The sequence below is a fragment of the Zootoca vivipara genome, chromosome 1 (genome assembly GCF_963506605.1).
Source record: "Zootoca vivipara chromosome 1, rZooViv1.1, whole genome shotgun sequence".
NCBI lineage: Eukaryota > Metazoa > Chordata > Lepidosauria > Squamata > Lacertidae > Zootoca > Zootoca vivipara.
The window spans coordinates 4,204,314-4,226,352 of record NC_083276.1 but is presented as its reverse complement, the minus strand read 5'-3'; the positions used below and the strand labels follow the sequence as shown (position 1 = coordinate 4,226,352).

The following is a 22,039-nucleotide window of genomic DNA, read 5'->3' as shown; positions in this document are numbered from 1 at the left end:
GAAGAACCAGATGCACAAGTATAAGACGGGGGACACCTGGCTTACTAGCAGTACATGTGAAAAGGATCTGGGGGTCTTGGTGGACCAAAAGGTTAACATGAGTCCACAGTGTGATGCAGCAGGAAAAACAAAGCTAATGTTATTCTAGGCTGCATCAACAGAAGTCTAGTGTCTAGGTCAAGGGAAATAATAGTCCCATTCTATTCTGCCTTAGTCAGACCACACCTGAAATACTGTGTCCAGTTCTGGGCACCACAATTTAGGAAAGATGTTGACAAGCTGGAAGGTGTGCAGAGGAGGGCAACCAAGATGATCAAGGGTCTGGAAACCAAGCCTTACAAGGTGTGCTTGAAGGAGCTGGGTATGTTTAGCCTGGAAAAGAGACGACTGAGAGGAGATAGGATAGCCAGCTTCCAATATCTTAAGGGCTGTTACATGGAGGAGGCAGCATACTTGTTTTCTCCCACTCTGGAGGGTAGGACTCAAACCAATGGCTTCAAGTCACAAGAAAGGAGATTCCAACTAAACATTTGGAAAAGCTTTCTGACAGTAAGAGCTGTTTGACAGTTGAACAGACTCCCACGGGAGGTGGTAGACTCTCCTTCTTTGGAAATTTCTAAGCATCTGTCCTGGATGCTTTAGCTGAGATTCCTGCATTGCAGGGGGTTGAACTAGATGACCCTTGGAGGTCCCTTTCAACTCTAAGCTTCTATGATTCTATGATAGGGGGTCGCTCCATTCCTTTACCTTTTCTTTTTTATTGAAGGTTTATTGTGTTACAAAACAAGCGAATAAGCACGGGAAAGAACATATAGCCTCTCCACTTTCAGTATGAGATACTATTGTTGGAGATATTGGGAGGAAAGAGAGGAGAGGGGGGGATAATGATCTTTTCTTCTATTGCATAGTGTTTGCGCTGTGATTTTTGTGTCGGCGTCATGCAGGTAGGACCTTTATTTGTATAGTTACTTATTTTTGTTGGCACAGCAAGAGATTGGAGGGTCCAGAGAGTTTGGTTTGTTGCGTTTACTGTATTTGGTTTGCAGTATGGTGTGTGTGTGTGTGTGTGTAGACCACTGGTGCCAAAATGTACCCACTAGAAAAATTAACCAACAAACTTAGACTAAACAAAGTAAAAAAATTCCTTCCAGTAGCACCTTAGAGACCAACTAAGTTTGTCATTGGTATGAGCTTTCATGTGCATGCACACACTTCTTCAGATACCTGTAACTAAAACTTAGACTAGCACGGGGACAAGCAAAGGAGGACCCTTTTAGCCCGATGTGCAGGGCCGGTGCGTCCGTTTAGGCGAACTAGGCACTTGCCTAGAGCGCATAAATGGAGGGGGCGCAAAAACCCCGCGCTGCCGCCGCCCTCCCACGGTGCGCGCTCCTCACGCCTATGGAGGAGCAATGAATGGTGGCGGCGGCAGCATCCGTAGCTGAAGCCTTCAGGTATGGGCGCTGTTGCTGCCGCCGCCGCTCACTCATTGCCGCCGCCGCCGCTGCTGAAGACCTCACAGCGTCCCCTCCATAGGCGGGAGGCTCGTGAGCCAAAATGAGAGCTCAGCGCCCTCCCGCCTATGGAGGGGACGCGCTGAACTCCTCAGTGGCTGCAACGAGCGAGCGGTGGCGGCGCCCCTGGCGCCCGTAGCTGAAGCCTTCAGCTATGGGCGCTGTTGCTGCCGCCGCCGCCGCTAAAAAGCTCACAGCGTCCCCTCCATAGGCGGGAGGCGCGCGAGCCAAAATGAGAGCTCAGCGCCCTCCCGCATATGGAGAGGACGCAGCGGCATCAGCGGCATTGTGCACGCGTCATGACGCATGTGCTGGGGGGTGGCGCCAGAAGGTGATTTAGCCTAGGGCGCAAAAAGCCCTAGCGCCGGCACTGCCGATGTGACTCCCCTTTATCCCATATCCAGCACAAGAAGACAATGACCTGTGTCCACCCCCCCACCAGCATATGAATCAATGTGTTTTGTCCTTTTCTGAACTTTCTCCACCCTCTTTTGTGCAAATCCCTATCATTCTTATTTACATATTCATGAGCAGGCGTTGCAATGCCATTTTGAGGCTCACGTGACCAAACGCCTCCAGGCTGTTGTGAGCTGTTGTGCCTGTTAAATCTTTGCTACTTGCCAACATTCGAGGGAGAAAAGCTGCGAGTGCCTGAAAATAACATAAATGTCATCTGTCAACGTTCCAACACGGGGCGTCTCGCTTGCAATCAATTAGCCGGCTGTCCAGATCTTGTTTAACTTAGCGATGCTTCCCATCCGTTACAAAGTTCTGTTTCCCATTTTTCTTTCTCTTTTTTTTCTTTTTGCCAGCTAAACAATGCAGAGACCTTCCATTACGGAGTTTTAAAAACCTCCCAGTACTTTTAATAGCGCGGTCGAGCCTTTGCAGAATGAATATTCCCCCTCCTCCCTTTAAAAAGGGCAGTGGAGAACCAGCAAGGGTTAAGCCGAGCTAGAGCTCTCTGGAGCTTAAGCCCAGAACTTCTTTGCAACAACAACAAAAAAAGCTATACTAAATTATAGGATGCAGCAATCAATCAATCAATCAATCAATTGCCGTGAATTATATAAGCTGGTTTTGTATAGGAAGCATGCATGCCACAAAATCGCTGTGGTAGCCTCTGGCAAGTGGTTTGGTTGACATAACCATGGAATCACAGAATAGCAGAGCTATTCGGTCCTCTAGTCCAACCCCCTGCAATGCAGGAATCCTACCCCCAGCCAACCCTGGGTGGACTCGAACCACCAACCTTCTGGTTAACAGCCACACGCAGTAACCCAGGCTTCCCCAAACTGCGGCCCTCCAGATGTTTTGGCCTACAACTCCCATGATCCCTAGCTAACAGGACCAGTGGTCAGGGATGATGGGAATTGTAGTCCAAAACATCTGGAGGGCCGAAGTTTGGGGATGCCTGCAGTAACCCATTTCGCCATGGGATAAGGGCTGTTTTAAAACTTCCTGCCTTTCCACATGTACTCAGTTGCAGGAGTATTGCGTTGTTGCAGCTAAAGATTCTCTGTGTACATCCGAGGAGTTGGAGATGCATTTCAAATTCCTGAAAGACCTACATTGGCTCCCAGTACGTTTTCGAGCACAATTCAAAGTGTTGATGCCTTTAAAGCCCTAAGCGGCCTCGGTCCAGTATACCTGAAGGAGCGTCTCCACCCCCATTGTTCTGCCCGGACACTGAGGTCCAGCTCCGAGGCCCTTCTGGCGGTTCCCTCACTGTGAGAAGTGAGGTTACAGGGAACCAGGGCCTTCTCGGTGGTGGCGCCCTCCCTGGAGAACTCCCTCCCATCAGATGTCAAGGAAATAAACAATCTGACTTTTAGAAGACATCTGAAGGCCGCCCTGTTTAAGGAAGTTCTTGATGTTTGATGTTTTATCGTGCTTTTAATATTCTGTTGGGAGCCGCCCAGAGTGGCTGGGGAAACCCAGCCAGATGGGCAGGGTATAAATAAATATATTATTATTACCGGTATTATTATTATTATTAGGGTGGATTCAAATGGTTCTTTTGCATGTTGCAGAATTCCTACAATGAGGGCACTTTCCTTATAGGAGATCATCTGTAATCCAGCCTGCTGGCAAGAGCTGATGGGAATTGTAGTACAAAACATCTGGAAGGCACCATGTTGGCAAAGGCTGATATAATCTGTCCATTGAGCATCATATGCTAGGGCAGCGATGACCAAACTTGGCCCTCCAGCTGTTTTGGGACTACAACCCACATCATCCTTGACCACTGGTCCTGTTAGCTAGGGATGATGGGAGTTGTAGTACCAAAACAGCTGGAGGGCCAAGTTTGGCCATCCCTGTGCTAGGGCCATGCTAGGATCTTGTTGGGAAGCCACGCTTGGCATTTTGCAGTGTGTGAAGTGGCCTACGTTCTGCAGGAGAAGACAGGCAATATCAGCTCTCGAAGAATGGAACTGGTCTGAAAGCACAGGGATGTGTAGCAAGCTGCAATCGGAATCCATCTAGCCCAGTATTGTCTGCACTGACCAGAAGCAGCTGCTCCACAGGATACGAACCTAGTACCCAGAAACCGGATCAGCACCTGGACATTGTGAGAGAACACCATACAGGTGAAACTCAGAAAATTAGAATATCGTTGAAAAGTGCATTTATTTCAGTAATGCAACTTATTATTCTTTATTATTCTTTTAATTTTTTACAAATGCTTTCTTTTGGAAATTCCACAGTAATAAAACAAATACCAGTACTAGTTACAATAATACAAAAATAAACCTCGCTATTACATTTCATTAATTACATTCCATTTATGATTGACCCGCCTAACGACAAATAATTACAATTACAACAAATAAAGGCTTGACATAGCTTGCTTTGCATGTCATGCATCTATCTCATATATTGGTTTCACCTTTTAAGTTGCGTTACTGAAAAGAATGCACTTTTCGACGATATTCTAATTTTCCGAGTTTCACCTGTACATTTGAAGCTCCGTGGTATCACTTTGAGTCGTGGCTCCCCCCACCCCCCACCCCATATGACCCTGGGAGCTGTAGTTTTTTAAAAAGGTGCCAAGTTTTGTTAAGAGACCCTGTGCCTCCCAGAGAGCTGCAATTCAGAGAATCATGGAATTGTAGAGTTGGAAGGGACTTTTGAGGGCCATGTAGTCCAGCCCACTGCAATGCCGGAATCTCAACATGTGGTACCCCATCCAGTTTGGAAACATCCTGGACATCTTTACAAATTGTGCTCGCGATTTCATTGCTGTGCCCCTAGGTGGTTCTATTCCCAGAGTTTCCAATAATAATAATAATAATAATAATAATAATAATAATTTATTATTTATACCCTGCCCATCTGGCTGGGTTTCCCCAGCCACTCTGGGCGGCTTCCAACAGAAAAATGAAGTAAAATAATCTATTAAACATTAAAAGCCTCCCTAAACAGGGCTGCCTTCAGATGTCTTCTAAAAAATCTGGTAGCTGTTTTTCTCTTTGACATCTGATGGGAGGGCGTTCCACAGGGCGGGCGCCACTACCAAGAAGGCCCTCTGCCTGGTTCCCTGCAACTTGGCTTCTCGCAACGAGGGAACCGCCAGAAGGCCCTCGGCGCTGGACCTCAGTGTCTGGGCAGAATGATGGAGGTGGAGACGCTCCTTCAGGTATACAGGACCGAGGCCATTTAGGGCTTTAAAGGTCAGCACCAACACTTTGAATTGTGCTCGGAAATGTAATGGGAGCCAATGTAGATCTTTCAAGACCAGTGTTATGTGGTCCCAGCGGCCACTCCCAGTCACCAGTCTAGCTGCCGCATTCTGGATTAGTTGTAGTTTCTGGGTCACCTTCAAAGGTAGCCCCACGTAGAGCGCATTGCAGTAGTCCAAGCAGGAGATAACTAGAGCATGCACCACTCTGGCTAGACCAGGGGTCCCCAAACTACGGCCCCCGGGCCGGATGCGGCCCAATCGGCCTTCCAATCCGGCCCGCGACGACCCCCGCCGCCCGCTGCCGCCGCCCGCTCTCACGGCGCGCGGCGCAGCGGCGATCTAAAAAATCGGCAAAAAATCGCCGAAAATCCTTTGTGCGCATGCGTACAGGCCTCTCCCGACCCGGAAGAGGTCATTTCTGGTGCACTTCCGGGTCGGGGGAGGCCCATACGCATGCGCACAAGCGATTTTCGGCGATTTTTTTCCGCCCGTGTGCGTGTGCGCATGCGCACGGGCGCGCACTCCCCCGCCCTCCGGCCCGCTGCGCGCGCACTCCCCTGCCGTCCGGCCCACCGCGCGGGCGGCGCGGCGGGCACCGGCCCGCCGCTCGGTAAGTCTGGGGACCCCTGGGCTAGACAGTCTGCAGGCAGGTAGGGTCTCAGCCTGCGTACCAGATGGAGCTGGTAGACAGCTGCCCTGGACACAGAATTAACCTGCACCTCCATGGACAGCTGTGAGTCCAAAATGACTCCCAGGCTGCACACCTGGTCCTTCAGGGGCACAGTTACCCCATTCAAGACCAGGGAGTCCTCCACATCTGCCCGCCTTCTGTCCCCCACAAACAGTACTTCTGTCTTGTCAGGATTCAACCTCAATCTGTTAGCCGCCATCCATCCTCCAACCGCCTCCAGGCACTCACGCATGAAGAGGAATTGATTATTAAAAACCCTTTTTGAATTGTGGTTCCGGGAGCGGAATAACAGCTCTCAGCACTCGCAACAAACTACAACTCCCAGGATTCTTGGGGGGGGGGCATGACTGTGCAAAGTCATATCATGGCACGTTAAATGTATGCGGCAAATGCAGTGTTCAAATCAGGTCGTTCATCTGAGTTTTTATGATTTTTCTTCTCGGTGTGCCCTGAAATAAGTGCAACTGTCCTGTTTCCAGTTTATCTTCTCTGTTCCCCTCCTGCATATATAGCATCTAGATCAAGGGAAGTAATAGTACCACTGTATTCTGCTCTGGTCAGACCTCACCTGGAGTATTGTGTCCAGTTCTGGGCACCACAGTTCAAGAAGGAGACTGACAAGCTGGAACGTGTCCAGAAGAGGGCAACCAAAATGGTCAAAGGCCTGGAAACAATGCCTTATGAGGAAAGGCTTTGGGAGCTGGGTATGATTAGCCTGGAGAAGAGGTTAAGGGGTGATATGATAGCCATGTTCAAATATATAAAAGGATGCCATATAGAGGAGGGAGAAAGGTTGTTTTCTGCTGCTCCAGAGAAGCGGACATGGAACAATGGATTCAAACTACAAGAAAGATGATTCCACCTAAACATTAGGAAGAACTTCCTGACATTAAGAGCTGTTTGTCAGTGGAATTTGCTCCCAAGGAGTGTGGTGGAGTCTCCTTCTTTGGAGGTCTTTAAGCAGAGGCTTGACAGGCATATGTCAAGAATGCTTTGATGGTGTTTCCTGCTTGGCAGGGGGTTGGACTGGATGGCCCTTGTGGTCTCTTCCAACTCTACGATTCTATAATTCTATGCAACTTTCTGGTTTTGAAATAACCTGCTTCCGACTGCTCAAACTCCCATCGCCTTTCGGCATCTTTTGAATTTTCAGGGGGGAATTCCTCTGAAGGTGGGAAAGAGAGAGCGAGATTGGAACTCAGCGCTGCCAAGTCAGCAACAGTTACAGTCCCCTCCTTGTTTCTGCCGAGACAAGGAAAAACATACATATATTTCTTTTGCCCGGCGCAACTGGGGGGGGAGCTATTTCTTCTCCTCTTGCCAACCCCTTTTGAAACCCCGCTTCCCCGAGATGCGCTGAGCAAACCATCGCTGTACGCCAGCATCCTAATGAAGCCGTCTCCATGGAAACGGGCTCATTACCACTCATTTTTGCTGGCCCCTTTCCAGTTGGGCTCCGCTCGTCTCTCAAAATTTCAAACCGCACACGGTAAATAAAAAAGGAGCTTTTATTATTTATTTATTTTTAAATGCCAACGGCTGAGAAAAAAAGAAAGCAAAAAAGCTGAATTGCGAACAGGCTTCCTTGTCCCCCATTAAGAAACCTTGTCGGAATCCCAAGACATTTCCAAGTGCTTGGAAGGAGAGGGAGGGAAAGAAACGCAGCTTGTGGTTTTCAAAACATTTGTTCCAACCTTGATGTAAGGGCTTGCTGGGCAGCCAGCGCTCTGTTTCCAACAGCAGGTAGCCAAAAACTGACAGGCGGAGTATCGCAGGTAGACTGCGCACAGACATGGAGGTTCTATTTAACTCTCATCTCCAGACTCTTTTTTCCCCCCCTCCATGCGGGAGGGGAAAAGCCATTTAAGCTAACAGTGACTCAGAGTGGAATGTGAAGGAACCGCTAGGCTAAGCTGGCCTCCTCTTCTAAAGATTTGTGATACAGTACGTTGCAATGTTTAAGTTGCTGTCATGTTTAAACTACGCTTGATATTAGTTACAACACAGGCTTTGAAGTTTGAAATGTCTTCTTCTTTTCCTCTTATGTGTTTACTTCCTTGGCTCCCGTGTGTGTCCTCTGTTTGGGTTCCCTTTTATATTTCGCTTACTTTTCAAGTATACACACGTATATTAATTGTAAACAGACGAATTTTTTGCCTTCGTTGGAAACCAGCAGCAATGACTCTTTTGCAAATCCGACTAAATATTAGGAAGAACAGATACAAATATATTATTTCGGTCACAGACCAGTTCCAGCTCACATACAATATCAGGGAAGTCATAAAAACACGATAGGGATCCATTTAAATTTGCAATAGGGTATAACAGGGACAATACAGATTTAACAGCAGTTAAAAATATCAAAGTTTAAGAATTAAAATTAAGAATTGAGAATTAAGAATTAAAAATTAAGAACTTTCTGGAGGTTGGAGCCATTCGACAGAGGGGCAAGCTCCCTCAGAAGGTGGTGGACTCTCCTTCCTTGGAGATTTTTAAACAGAGGTTGGGTGACCATCTGTCAGGGATTATTTAGTGGCAATTCCTGCACTGCAGGGGGTTGGACTGGATGACCCTTGGGGGTCCCTTCCAACTCTACGATTCTGTTAAATAAAAATTGTGAGCAGGGGTGGGGGTGGGAAACCTGCTCGCCATCACCACATCTTGGGACGGTGAATTCCACAGGTGGGCACCCCATTGTGCAGGGTTGTTGTTGTTTAGTCGCTCAGTCGTGTACGACTCTTCGCGACCCCATGGACCATAGCACACCAGGCACTCCTGTCTTGCACTGCCTCCCGCAGTTTGGTCAGACTCATGTTCGTAGCTTCAAGAACACTGTCCAACCATCTCGTCCTCTGTCGTCCCCTTCTCCTAGTGCCCCCAATCTTTCCCAACATCAGGGTCTTTCCCAAGGATTCTTCTCTTCTCATTAAGTGGCCAAAGTATTGGAGCCTCAGCTTCACGATCTGTCCTTCCAGGGAGCACTCAGGGCTGATTTCCTTCAGAATGGATAGGTTTGATCTTCTTGCAGTCCATGGGACTCTCAAGAGTCTCCTCCAGCACCATAATTCAGGGTTATTCTGTGCAGGGTTATTCCGGTTGAATTATGACCTGCCATGCAGGCGTTAAAGGCACAGGGGCTCTGTTGTGAGGGGAGGTGACAATTGAGGATCAGATCTTAAACAGGACCCAGCTGCCAGCAGTGTAGGGGAGGAGAAAGTAATTAGCCAGGTGGAGCCTATATAAAGAACAAAAGATGTTTCTAGGGCTAGGCCAAAGTATCCTTTTCAAAGCGAGCTGGGGAGCATAGTCCTTGCAGAAACCCCCAATTTTCCTGTCTGAATCTTCAGTTTCTGTGAGTGCATGACAACTCTAAACCTCGTTGTTCTGTAATCTCCTTCCTCGAAAAAGAATATGGAAGTCCTGGGTCCTTTGATTGCAAGGAAAGGCGGGTTTGCAAGCATGTCGGCGTCCCACAGATGAAGTTGGGGAGAGGCATGCTAAGCCAGCCTTTGCCAACTTGGCAGCTTCTGGAGGTTTTGGACTACAACTCCCATCAGCCCCAGCTGGAAGGCCCCCAACTGCCAAAGGCCGCCTTTAATGTGTAGCGAAAGTGGCTTGAACACCAAGCTGCATTTGTTGCTTGCTATTTTATGCCCTTGCTTCAAACCGGACGGGGTTCGTATGCTGCCTGGAGGGGGTGGGCGAACGCAAAGGGTAAACCTTTCTTGTGGCTGGGAGTCTGGTCGGATGACATCCGTTACATTTCGGAACGTGCGCCTCCCGTCTTCACCTGTAGGGTGTCTGTCTGTCATTGGTCCAATGATCCTTGACATAAACCAGCATGATTTGTGGCCAAAGTGAATGCCCCCCTCCGGTTAATCCCCAAGCGCTTAAACCTCCACCTGTGCCTTTGCAGACCTCAAAAAGGTTTATTTGATAGAGGCAGATGTTCCTGGTTTTGCAGCTGGCTTTTAGCACACACAAACCAAACTGTTCTAGAGATCATTGTGTTCTCTTCCTGCTTCTCTGCCCCTGTGAATACATTCATTTCATTTCATTTTATTGCATGGGTGCACTGTGGGAATGTTCAGGGAGGCAGGGGAGGATATATTGTTTATTAATATCCTTCCTAACTTGTGCTAGCAAGTTCCTTTATGTAGCAGAGTTACATTCCCCCTTTGGACATGCACGGCAGGTAGCCGGTTGCAGGCTCGTGTGAGCTTCTCACTGTTATACAATTCAGTCTGTCTCAGATTTTATGTTCCTGTGGGCTGAGAGCTAGCGGAGCAGTCCTAGCTAAAAGCTGGTCAAATGAAGAAGTAAAAAGAGAGAGAGAACGAGTGCTGCGTTACTCGTCCTTTTGTTACCTGGACAGGTTGGCTCACACCCACCTTCTATCACATGCAAAAGCAAGGATGCTCCAGCCAGGAGGAACAGGAAGTTTTTGACTTCTTTTCTAGCATTACAAGGAATGTTGTACTTGACTGCCTCTTCATGGATCACATCCCACATGTACCATCTTTTTTCCTCCAAAGAGCTCCAGGTGACCATACGAAATATGCCTTTGGGATGCTCCCCAGCCACACCCCCTCTCCTCAGGCCCCGCCCCTCGTCTTGAAGGACAAGGCTACCAATGGCTACTGAGCACAGCGGCCGTGTCTTTCCTCCTCTGTCGGAGGCAGTGCATCTTGGAAGAACCACAGCTGGGAATGGCGGGTGGGGAGAGACAAAGTCCTGCCCGCGGACTTCCCTGGTTGGCCACTGTAAGAACAGGATGCCTGGCTGGTAGTGCCTTCGGCCTGATCCTGCAGCCAAGCTAACTTTCCCGTCGGGCGGGACATAATGCTTTTCTTTAGCTCTGATGAAACAGATTCCGATCGCTTCCTTCTGCTTTTCTGCGGGCGCGCAGGTCGCTCTCCCGTCTTTCGGGTTATAAGCTGTTTCAAGCCCCCTTTAAACATTGCGCCTTAGGCTTGCAGCCTGCTCTAAGGCCTTTAAGGTGAAGGGTGGGCAATCAATAATAAAAATAACAGTTAATAATATGATTTGGGGTGAGGCGAGGGGGGAAAGGATCCCCCAGGTGGGAGTTGTGCTTCAAAACATCTGGTTGGGGATGGATAGCAGGGCTTAGACACACCTCACCTTTGCCATTCTCTTTGATTCTACAGGGCTTTGCTTACTCTTGAGGAGTGAACATCCTCGGCTTGGATCATCTCCACACAGAATATCACAGGGGACAGTGACTTCAGGTGAATTGCCCTCATCCCTTTTCTATCTAGCGCATGAGACCCTTAATCTCAGGACTGTGGGTTTGGAAAAAAAACAACATTCCTACATTGCAGGGGGTTGTACTAGATCTTCACTTTTCTGAAGTCTTAAAGAGTGGTTCTTACTTTTTTCTTATTGGTAATGTTATTGTTTTCTCTTTTTGGCAAACCACTTTGACAGTGTTTTTTAAAAACAGTCACGCGGCGCATGAATTTTATGAAATAAGTGAAATAAATCATCTTGGACAGGCATCCCCAAACTGCGGCCCTCCAGATGTTTTGGCCTACAACTCCCATGATCCCTAGCTAGCAGGACCAGTGGTCAGGGAAGATGGGAATTGTAGTCCAAAACATCTGGAGGGCCGAAGTTTGGGGATGCCTGATCTTGGAAATCCTTCTGCCTTATCTCAAACACATTGTGGGAGGGAGCTGGTTGTGTCTGAACCAGGCAGAGGGCCTTCTCGGTGGTGGTGCCTGCCCTGTGGGACACCCCTCTGATAGGGGGTATCAGATGTCAAGGAAATAAACAACTATCTGACTTTTAGAAGACAACTGAAGGCAGCCCTGTTTAGGGAAGTTTTTAATATTTCTTGCAGTCCATGAAACCAAACTGTAGTATTTGCATCCTTATTAATCACCGCCCCCTCGATCAGATTCCTCTTTCTCTGAGGATGGCTTTGCAAGCCTAGCAGTTTATTAGCTCCCTGATGGATCACCTTGCTTCATTCTCTCGTCTTTTGCAGCGCACCAGGAGGGGCGAGCACCCACAGGCCCACGAGGAAAGTTCAGATGGCCAGCAACAACACCACCAGCATAGCGCAAGCCAGGAAACTGGTAGAGCAGCTCAAAATGGAGGCGAACATCGACAGAATAAAGGTAAGGCCCCCGCAAGCAAGTTCTCGGCTCAGACAGGTGGCTTAGGGGAAGGAGATGTTGTTTTTTAAACAACGGATGGTGGGAGTCGGAGTCCGTGGAATTGGACATTTCAGGACAATGAGTTGTTAAACTGTGGAACTCACTGCCACAGGAGGCAAGGGGGCACCATCTTGGATGGCTTTAAAAGACAATTAGTAAAATTCATGGAGGAGAGAGCTATCAAGGGCTATTACCCACAATGGCTCTCCTCTGCTATTGTAGCTGGAAGCAGTGATGTTTCTGAATGCCCGTTGCCGGAAACTGCAGAAATTGAGAGAGCTCTTGTGCTTGAATCCTGCTTGAGGGTTCCCCATTGGGGCATCTGTTCGGCCGCTGTGAGTACAGGAGGCTGAGCTAGATGGGACACTGGCCTGATCCAGCAAGCTCATCTTATGAAGTGACTCCACCCCGGCCATCGAGGAAGAGATCTGGGATCTTGGCGTGGGGGACAATCAGGAGTGGATTTCTTTTGTGACGGGACCACGAGCTCCCTTCAGCTCTGGTATTCATAACGAAGTCCTGGGCTCCGAAGTCTATTCATTTCAAGAGTAGATCCTTTGTTCCTGGTTCCAGTTGGCGGAGATCAGGATTTAAAACACACACACAGAGAGAGAGAGACCAGATCCTGCAAGCCGGGCATCTGCCCACCCATGTCTTGGTAAATGAAACTTTGCCCATGTGTGCCAGCGAATCTTCTTTCTTCTTCTTTGGCGATCACTCGTAGCCGAGTAAGATTGTCTTCCATAAGCACGGTTTTAACAGCGAGTCCGTAAGTGACAGAGAATCTACCATACAGACACACCCTCGATTTACAAATCCTTAAGCCATTTCCATTGCGCTTGCCACATTGTGGGAACTTGGCTCGAGTTAGCATTTACTAGCTATATTTCTCTGGCTGTGGGTTTTTGTGAAATGGGGTAACCGACCCTGCTATCCATGGACAGAAATTCAAGAGAGCCTTTGCGTTGAAATGTGCTAGATGGCTGCGGCTTGCTCCTTTCTCCCTGCGTTACTATGGCAACAGCAAGCATCCTCCACTGTGGCTTGGCATACTTAGAAAGGCGTCTCGGCCAGCCTTGCGTTATCAAGGGGCTGGTTGCTCTTACACAAAAACACATATGTTTTGCCCAAGGTGGACCTGGTGCAGACAAGGAACACCGGAGAAAATCCATTCCATTTGCCTTTAAAGGCAACCCTACCTAGCTCAGTTTCTGAAACCATATGTGAGCCAAAACAACAGCCATCCTTTGAGGTTCGCACTTTCTGAATTTTGCAATGCAGCTCTCCCACCAACGAATGTGTACCAAAATGCATTGTTTTTTGGGGGGGGGGTGGCGGATTGCAAAATGATGTGTGCTGGACAAAATTGCATAGCAAAATTGTATATACTAGTGTGGAAAATCAGCACAAAACCGCTGATAATTTTTCACGAGGGCTTCTTGAAAAGAAATGGCAAACAGGTGTGGAAGTGTGAGGAATTGGAGATTGGAAAAATGGGTAATGGAGAAGCCAGAATTAAGAGATTTGCCTATCCCTTATGTGTGTGTGTCTGTGTCTTCCGCACTGCAGAGAGTGGGGATTTCAACGAAGGCATGGTTTGCACAATGTGGTTTCCTGAGATATCAGCCCCCTGAATTTTGGTTTCCACTCTGGTTCATTTGCAGGGGTGGGAGGGGAAATGAGGCTGAGGCTCTGGGAAATTTGGGGGAAAGAGGGAGAGTGGTGAGATTCATCGTGCCACTAGGAAGAGAGAAATTGTGTTCTTTATACTGGGAGCTGGTCCATTAGGGCAAATGGGGCACAGCCCCACCCACCCAGTAGCGTAGTGGCAAATTCAAAAGGGCAGGATCCCATCATGATACTGTTGGATCAGTCCATCAACTTCTGATGGATGATTTAGTAGGATTAGGTCCGGCATCACTTTCGCTGCCCATGTGTGCCAGTATCCATGCGTCTCAACGCAGCTCCTTCCTTGGAAGCGTCTTTGGGGTTGAAGGTACACACAGTAGGCAATAAACACTCATGGATGCCATGAAGATTCAGTCAGGTGTAGAGGCATATTGGTAGCAAATATATACAGATATTCACCACTGCCTTGGTCAAGGCATGCTTAGAGGCCAACAAGAGTCCAAGACACACACACTCTCTCTCTGCTTCCCTCACCGCAAGGCTCAAGCAAGGGACTCGCAACAAGTTACAAGTTGCACAGAACCATTGTTATCAGTACTTCCTGTCACACTGCGCAGGTCCAAAGAACGGTTCCCACAGAAAATGTCAATGCATAGACAAAACAAACTCAGCCTTCTGCCTCTTTGTTCTTTGTTTGTGGAACAAATGATTCTCACACACACAGAGAGAGAATATCCAGCAGATACAACCACGGCTCCTCACAGCCACCGCTGTGAGATTATGCAAGAACATAAAATAACCTGCTGGATCAGGCCAGTGGCCCATCTAGTCCAGCATCCTGTTCTCACAGTGATGAACCAGAAACCCGCAAGCAGTACCCAAGCACAAGAGCCTTCTTCCCTCCTGCCTGCGACTGTGGTGGCAAAGAACAGCCCTCTCCTCCATGATCTTGTCTGATCCTCTTTTGAAGCCATCAAATAATCAGCATTCCTAAAACCTTCGCTTTGGAGCAAACAGCACTGCCAGAATGATCCCGGGTGCCTTTCCTCACTGGCTGACTGGCTCCAAGGGTGAAAAGAAATCTTATCAGTGGCTTCAAAGCTCCCATTTTGTGCTCAAAAATTCTGTGGTTGTTTTTTTTTAATGTTCATCATTTTCAATATGTAAATTCCAAAATTTAGAACACACAAATTAAAACTACTTCCCTCCCCGCCCCTTCTGCGGTCCCTTTCATTTCCCCCCCTTTACTGCTGTATATCCAAATTATTCCTTAATTATTTTTCTCTCCGTTTCCCCCCTCCAACTATACCTTAACAGCTGAATTTATTCTAATCCTGCTAAGGTTTTAAGTTGCTTACAATCATTTTTTTCAAATACAGCGGTACCTCTAGTTGCGAACTTAATTCACAATTTTCCCCTATTCTCTGTTAAAACTCTTCTCTTCCTGGTTTCTCACTCTTCCAGTTAATTTTGCCATTTCTGTGTACTCCATTAGTTTCATCTGCTAGTCTTCTTTTGCTGGGACTGCGTCTTCTTGCCATTTCTTGCCTTCAGCCCATCTAACTCACAGGGTTGTTGTGATGATAAAATAGGGGAGGAAGACTTGAGCTCATCTTGAGCTCCTTGGAGAAGAAAGGTGGAAAATAATATAATAAATACTGCATTTTTAAAATAAACAGTCCAGGTTGTTGGGCATCCTTCTCCTGGGTCTCAGTGTTCCCTTTGTAGAGGGAGGGGAAGGGGGGAACCTAGAATGAGTTGGGCCTGTCCTGTCACTTGGGATGGGCGGCCGACTAAACTGCTAATCTCCCCTGCAAAAAGAGGCTTCTCTCTCTCTCTCTCTCTCTCTCTCTCTCTCTCTCTCTCTCTCTCTCTCTGAGATCTAGTTACAGGTAGGTAGCTGTGTTGGTCTGAGTCGAAGCAAAAATAAAAAAATCCTTCATTAGCACCTTAAAGACCAACTAAGTTTTTATTTTGGTATGAGCTTTCGTGTGCATGCACACTTCCTCAGATACTCTTGAAACAGAAGTGTCAGACCCTTATGTATATACAGAGGGTGGGTGGGTGGGTGGGAATGGGTGATGGGCTGATGGGAGAGGTAAACCTGTAGATGGCTGTTAATGACTGCTGATGACTACAATAGGTCCTGCGGGGGAAAAGCAAGGGCTGAGGCGCTAAAGAAAGCTTGATCATGCATAATGAGATAAGAATCCGATGTCTTTATTCATCCCAGGTGGCTCCATGGTTTTAAGCTTGGTAATGAGTTCCAATTCAGCAACTTCTCTTTCCAGTCTGTTCCTGAAATTTTTCTGTAATAAAACAGCTGCTTTGAGATCTTGTATAGAATGTTGGACAAACAGGCCAAACCCTATGCCAAAGGATAAATGGACATAAATCTGACATCAGGAACCACAAGACAGAGAAACCAGTAGAACACTTCAATCTCCCAGGACATTCTATACAAGATCTCAAAGCAGCTGTTTTATTACAGAAAAATTTCAGGAACTGCCTCCCCCCCCCCAAGATGCAACCTGCAGCGTAGCACTCAATGGGGATCCCTCCCCCCAGGAAGAAGGCAAAAGGCTTGACAAGGCAGAGAAAGCCGTTGCGCTCCTCTTGCATGATGCTCAGGAGACAGCCGCCCTTTCCTTTTGTGCTGAGAACTTAACCCCATAAGAATTTGTCCCAGCACGACTCTCCGCAGCAACAGATGAGTAGTATTCCCATGTGGTTGAGGGATATGGGGCTGACCGCTGACCTGCCGCTCAAACAGTGGCACTCTTCAAATCCCAGAAGGGCTTTTGCACAGAAGAGGGCAGAGAGGTCTTCTCTGCTGTCCTGCAGCATCTCAAACAGGCTTAAATTACAGCAGGGTAGATTTCTGGGACGCGGGTGGCGTTGTGGGTTAAACCACAGAGCCTAGGGCTTGCCAATCGGAAGGTCGGCAGTTTGAATCCCTGTGACGGGGTGAGCTCCCGTTGCTCAGTCCCAGCTCCTGCCAACCTAGCAGTTCAAAAGCACATCAAAGTGCAAGTAGATAAATAGGTACCTCTCTGGCGGGAAGGTAAACGGTGTTTCCTTGTGCTTCTCTGGTTTCGCCAAAAGCGGCGTTGTCATGCTGGCTACATGACCCGGAAGCTGTACGCCGGCTCCCTCGGCCAGTAAAGCGAGATGAGCGCCGCAACCCCAGAGTTGTCTGCGACTGGACCTAATGGTCAGGGGTCCCTTTACCTTTAGATTTCTGTTGCAGTTAGAGGAAAACTCACATTGATCTTGTGCAATGCAGGGGGAGACCGGTGCGAGTTGAGAGTCCATTGAGAGTTTTCTGTTGAGAGTTTTCTGCTGCTCCAGAGAAGCGGACACGGAGCAATGGATTCAAACTACAAGAAAGAAGATTCCACCTAAACATTAGGAAGAACTTCTTGACAGTAAGAGCTGTTCGGCAGTGGAATTTGCTACCAAGGAGTGTGGTGGAGTCTCCTTCTTTGGAGGTCTTTAAGCAGAGGCTTGACAGGCATATGTCAGGAATGCTTTGATGGTGTTTCCTGCTCGGCAGGGGGTCGGACTGGATGGCCCTTGTGGTCTCTTCCAACTCTATGATTCTAATATCTAGGATTAATATCTTCAGGTCTCCATCTTCTGCCTCTGTGGGTTTCCTTGTCCAACCAGCTGCTCTTTGAGAACTGCTTCCCAGAGAACTTGACCTCCTCTCTCTTTCCTACCAGGTGTCGAAAGCCGCCGCAGACTTGATGGCTTACTGTGAAGCCCACGCCAAGGAAGACCCTCTATTGACTCCCGTCCCTGCTTCAGAAAACCCGTTTAGAGAGAAGAAGTTTTTCTGCGCCATTCTGTAAACCTCACAGGAGCCTGACCCCAATTTGGGCCGCCCTGGACACTGATGTAGAGATTTTTCAGCAACGTGGACGTGTTTCCAGAGTCCACCCAATTTAAAACATAAAATCAAAATGGCCTGGAAGTTTACAGAGAAGTGCATGATCAAAAAAAAAAAAAGAGAGAAAACGGCTGCCTTCTTGGGAGAATGCAATGGTGATGTTGACCTACGTTATGAGGCTAAAGATCTTGACATCTGCAGAGTTGTCTGGAGAGGGAGGGGGGAATGTGTAAAAGAGTAAAATTGATGTCCACTTACGCTCTTGCCAGAAAAAAAAACCTTTTGTCTTTTTCTTTAAAAAAAAAAAAGAGGGTTGCGCAGAGCGTGGTTGAAAAAGGTTGTGTATCGGTGTGTGTATGTACATAATATCCTTATTCCTTTTTTGTGTCCCCCCTCAAAAAAAAATGTCACTCAGTTATTTATGTTGAATCGTAAAATTATCGCAGCAGGTTAGATTTATTCCGATGTTCCTTAGCATTTGGGTCTTGTGCGTATGTAGCATTTTTAGAGTAGCGCCACGCGAGGGGGACAGGGGACCAATTTGCAGTTGCTGTTCAGTCTCAGCCAACTTTTGTTCTTTCCCAAGGATTTAACTAAGGATGTGCCATAGCTTTGGAAGGGCCTGGGAGGCCCGACTTGTACATTCCTGACGTAGTTACTACCACTGTTTTTTCTAACACTTGTATTTGGTAGCTTTTTTTGTTTGTTCTGCAAGTAAAAACCGTATGTTGTTATGGGGCATTCTGACTCGTCCTTTTCATCTCCTTGTATCGCGGACATCTGTGATATTCCTATGGTGCAGTTACGGTGAGCGCCACCTGACTGCAGGTAGTTCTATATGCAGTGGTGACCTTCTCAGAAGGCATTGTTGGGGGTGCTTTGCTGGGATAAAGCAGCGGTTCCCAAACTTTCTGGGGCCGCTGCTCCCTTGGTTCTCTGAAGATATCCCGCTACCCTATAGAAAGCATTCAGAATGGTGGCTTGCACGACCCACCAAGGACGATAATAGCACAATAAAATTCAACACACATTTGCACATTCAGAATCCACCCAAAACTACTAATTAACGCAACAAAATGGATGAGCTTGATCCAGAGATACCAGTTTTTCAAAGTCATTTCATAGAATCGTAGAGTTGGGAGGGGCCCTGAGGGTCATCTAGTCCAACCCCCTGCAAGGCAGGAATCTCAGCTAAGGCATCCATGACAGATGGCCATCCAACATCTGTATAAAAACCTCCAAGTAGGGGAGAGTCCACCACCTCCCGAGGGAGAGTCTTACTTTTGAGCAGCTGTTGCTGTCGGAAAGTTCTTCCTGATGTTTATCCAGAATCTCCTTTCTCGTGACTTGAAGCCATGGGTTCGAGTCCTACCCTCCAGAGCAGGAGAAAACATCGTTCATGTGACAGCCCTTGAGATATTTGAAGATGGCTCTCATATCTCCTCTTAGTCTCCTCTTTTCCAGGCTAAACATCCCCTGCTCTTTTACCCAGCTGCCTCTGGGTAACCCCACCACCCCCAGGGGTGTGTGGTACTGACCACTCTTGAAACACACTGGGCTAGTGGAAGAGGGTGCCTGGTTTCCTCCCAGGTTTGCATGGCATGATAGACAAAGTACAAAGCGGGTGGGGGCTGGAGGTTCCCTGGATGAAATGGGCATTGGAAGAGAGACGATCAGAAGCATCTGTAGCTGCTGCCGGCTCTGATGGCTGTGAGGGAGAGAAGGCAGCATGCGTTTTCTCATCCTGCTGGAAATATGGGGAGCCCACAAGCGCTGTGGGTTAAACCACTGAGCCTAGGGCTTGCTGATCAGAAGGTCGGCAGTTCGAATCCCTGTGACGGGGTGAGCTCCCGTTGCTCGGTCCCAGCTCCTGCCAACCTAGCAGTTCGAAAGCACATCAAAACGCAAGTAGATAAATAGGAACCGCTACAGCGGGAAGGTAAACGGCGTTTCCATGTGCTGCTCTGGTTTGCCAGAAGCGGCTTTGTCATGTTGGCCACATGACCTGGAAACTGTACGCCGGCTCCCTCAGCCAATAATGCGAGATGAGCACGCAACCCCAGAGTCGGTCACAACTGGACCTAATGGTCAGGGGTCCCTTTACCTTAAGGATTAGATTCATGGAAGAGATGGTGTAACCTTCTCCTTTTCCTGGGAAGTGGGGGGGGGGGGGAGAGGGAGGGAGAGGGAGAGACCTGGGTGAGGCAAAAGAGAAGAGCAACCTCTGCCATCGTGGCCTGACAGAAGCTGTAGCCCAAAACATCTGGAGGACACCAGGTTGGTGAAGGCTGATCTAAATGTGTCCTGGTAGCAAATAATTGTAGTAATAATAATAATAATAATAATAATAATAATAATTCATTATTTATATCCCGCCTATCTGGCTGGGTTTCCCCAGCCACTCTGGGCGGCTCCCAACAGAGTATTAAAAACATGATAAAACAGCAAACATTGAAAACTTCCCTAAACAGGGCTGCCTTCAGATGCCTTCTAAAAGTCAGATACTGTAGTTGCTTATTGCCTTGACATCTGATGGGAGGGCGTTCCACAGGGAAGGCGCCACTACCAAGCAGGCCCTCTGCCTGGTTCCCTTTAACCTCACTTCTCACAGTGAGGGAACCACCAGAAGGCCCTCGGCACTGGACCTCAGTGTCCAGGCAGAATGATGGGGGTGGAGATGCTCCTTCAGGTATACTGGGCCGACTCTGTGTTCCTTCGAAAGTAACATCTCCAAGAAAGATGGTCCCTTGTGTGCTCCATATCCATCTCGCCATCCCGTTATTGGCAGGCATCTATCATAATAATTTGTGGGAGCTTCGTCTCGATATGACAAGCTCGCCGCAGAGAGCTGCAAGTTGATTCCTTCTGCAAAAAGCCCTCTGCTGGATAGTTTGGGCAAAAGCCCACTGACCTGATAACAACAGCAACTCCAGGGAAGGAAGGAGGTTGTGGCACAGAAGAGAGGCCTCGTTTTGTCTTAGACTTAGATGTAGGATACGGGCTATGGAGACCCAAGTTCAAATCTCTGGAACTGTTTGCTCTTGGTGCGAAAACAGCACGGTGAGGATTCTCTGAAATCATGTATATGAGCGGTGAGCAGATGTTCAAAACATTTCCTCAAAACTTTATTTATTTAGACTAGCATTTGTATCCTACTCTTCAGCCAAAAAGGCTCCCAGAGTGCCTTGCTTACATATAATACCACTGTATTCTGCTCTGGTCAGACCTCACCTGGAGTACTGTGTCCAGTTCTGGGCACCACAGTTTAAGAAGGATACTGACAAGCTGGAACGTGTCCAGAAGAGGGCAACGGAAATGGTCAAAGGCCTGGAAACGATGTCTTATGAGGAACGGCTTAGGGAGCTGGGTATGTTTAGCCTGGAGAAGAGAAGGTTAAGGGGTGATATGATACCGGTAGCCATGTTCAAATATATGAAAGGATGTCATATAGAGGAGGGAGAAAGGTTGTTTTCTGCTGCTCCAGAGAAGCGGACACGGAGCAATGGATTCCAACTACAAGAAAGAAGATTCCACCTAAACATTAGGAAGAACTTCCTGACAGTAAGAGCTGTTCGGCAGTGGAATTTGCTACCAAGGAGTGTGGTGGAGTCTCCTTCTTTGGAGGTCTTTAAGCAGAGGCTTGACAGGCATATGTCAGGAATGCTTTGATGGTGTTTCCTGCTCGGCAGGGGGTTGGACTGGATGGCCCTTGTGGTCTCTTCCAACTCTACAATTCTATGATTCTATGATTCTTTATCTGCTCAGAAGTACATCCCACTTAGTTCAATGATGCAGAAATCCTAGTTGTGGACATACAGCTGCAGTCTAAGACAGCATTGGTATCTGAAAGTTATAAAAAAACCAACAATAAAGTATCATCCAAAACAAACAAACAACTATTGATTTTTTAATGTTCTTTTGTAAAATAAAAACAAGAGTGAGCTTTAACTCCACCTGGCCAATAAATCACTTTTGAAAATGGATCAGACTTTTAAAAATCAATTTATATCTTCACTGGCCTGAACTGTGGAATATCCTCTTTTGAAAAATGGGAAGGGAAATACTTTGACTTCATCTCACTCGCCATATGCCGTTAGCAGGGTTTCTTAAAGCACAGGCAAACAAAAGGGAAGTTCCAACGTTGCATTCCCGTCCACTTAAAAATCTAGACAGCAGGCGGATATTGAAGAGGGGAAGCTTTCGTCCTTCCTGTTGCCCTCCGTCTGCCGCTAAAGCCTTTAAATAAAACCATTTTGTTTAGAGCAATCACAGATGCCCCCAAACCCATGAGTGTCCCCACTGATTTTTATGGTTGGCAAAAGAAAGTGTTGAACTGGCCCCGGAATCCAGCCCTCCGTCTACGTCTACACGTTACAAATCTATGGCTCCGTCCTCCTCAGCATCCCTTTCCTTCCTCACAAGCCTCCTCCACCTCTCGCCCCTATT

General features: G+C 47.8%; 1 protein-coding gene across 1 annotated transcript in view; it reads left to right on the top strand.

Moving 5' to 3' along the window:
• GNG2 (G protein subunit gamma 2) overlaps positions 1 to 18,332 on the top strand; it is a 58,332-nt gene extending 40,000 nt beyond the window's left edge. The window contains exons 2-4 of the mRNA XM_035100568.2: positions 11,059 to 11,139; positions 11,901 to 12,033; positions 17,427 to 18,332. Of these exons, the coding sequence (XP_034956459.1) occupies positions 11,947 to 12,033; positions 17,427 to 17,555 (216 nt within the window). The 5' untranslated portion in view covers positions 11,059 to 11,139; positions 11,901 to 11,946 and the 3' untranslated portion in view covers positions 17,556 to 18,332. The remainder of the gene's footprint in view (positions 1 to 11,058; positions 11,140 to 11,900; positions 12,034 to 17,426) is intronic.
• Positions 18,333 to 22,039: the final 3,707 nt, after the last annotated feature.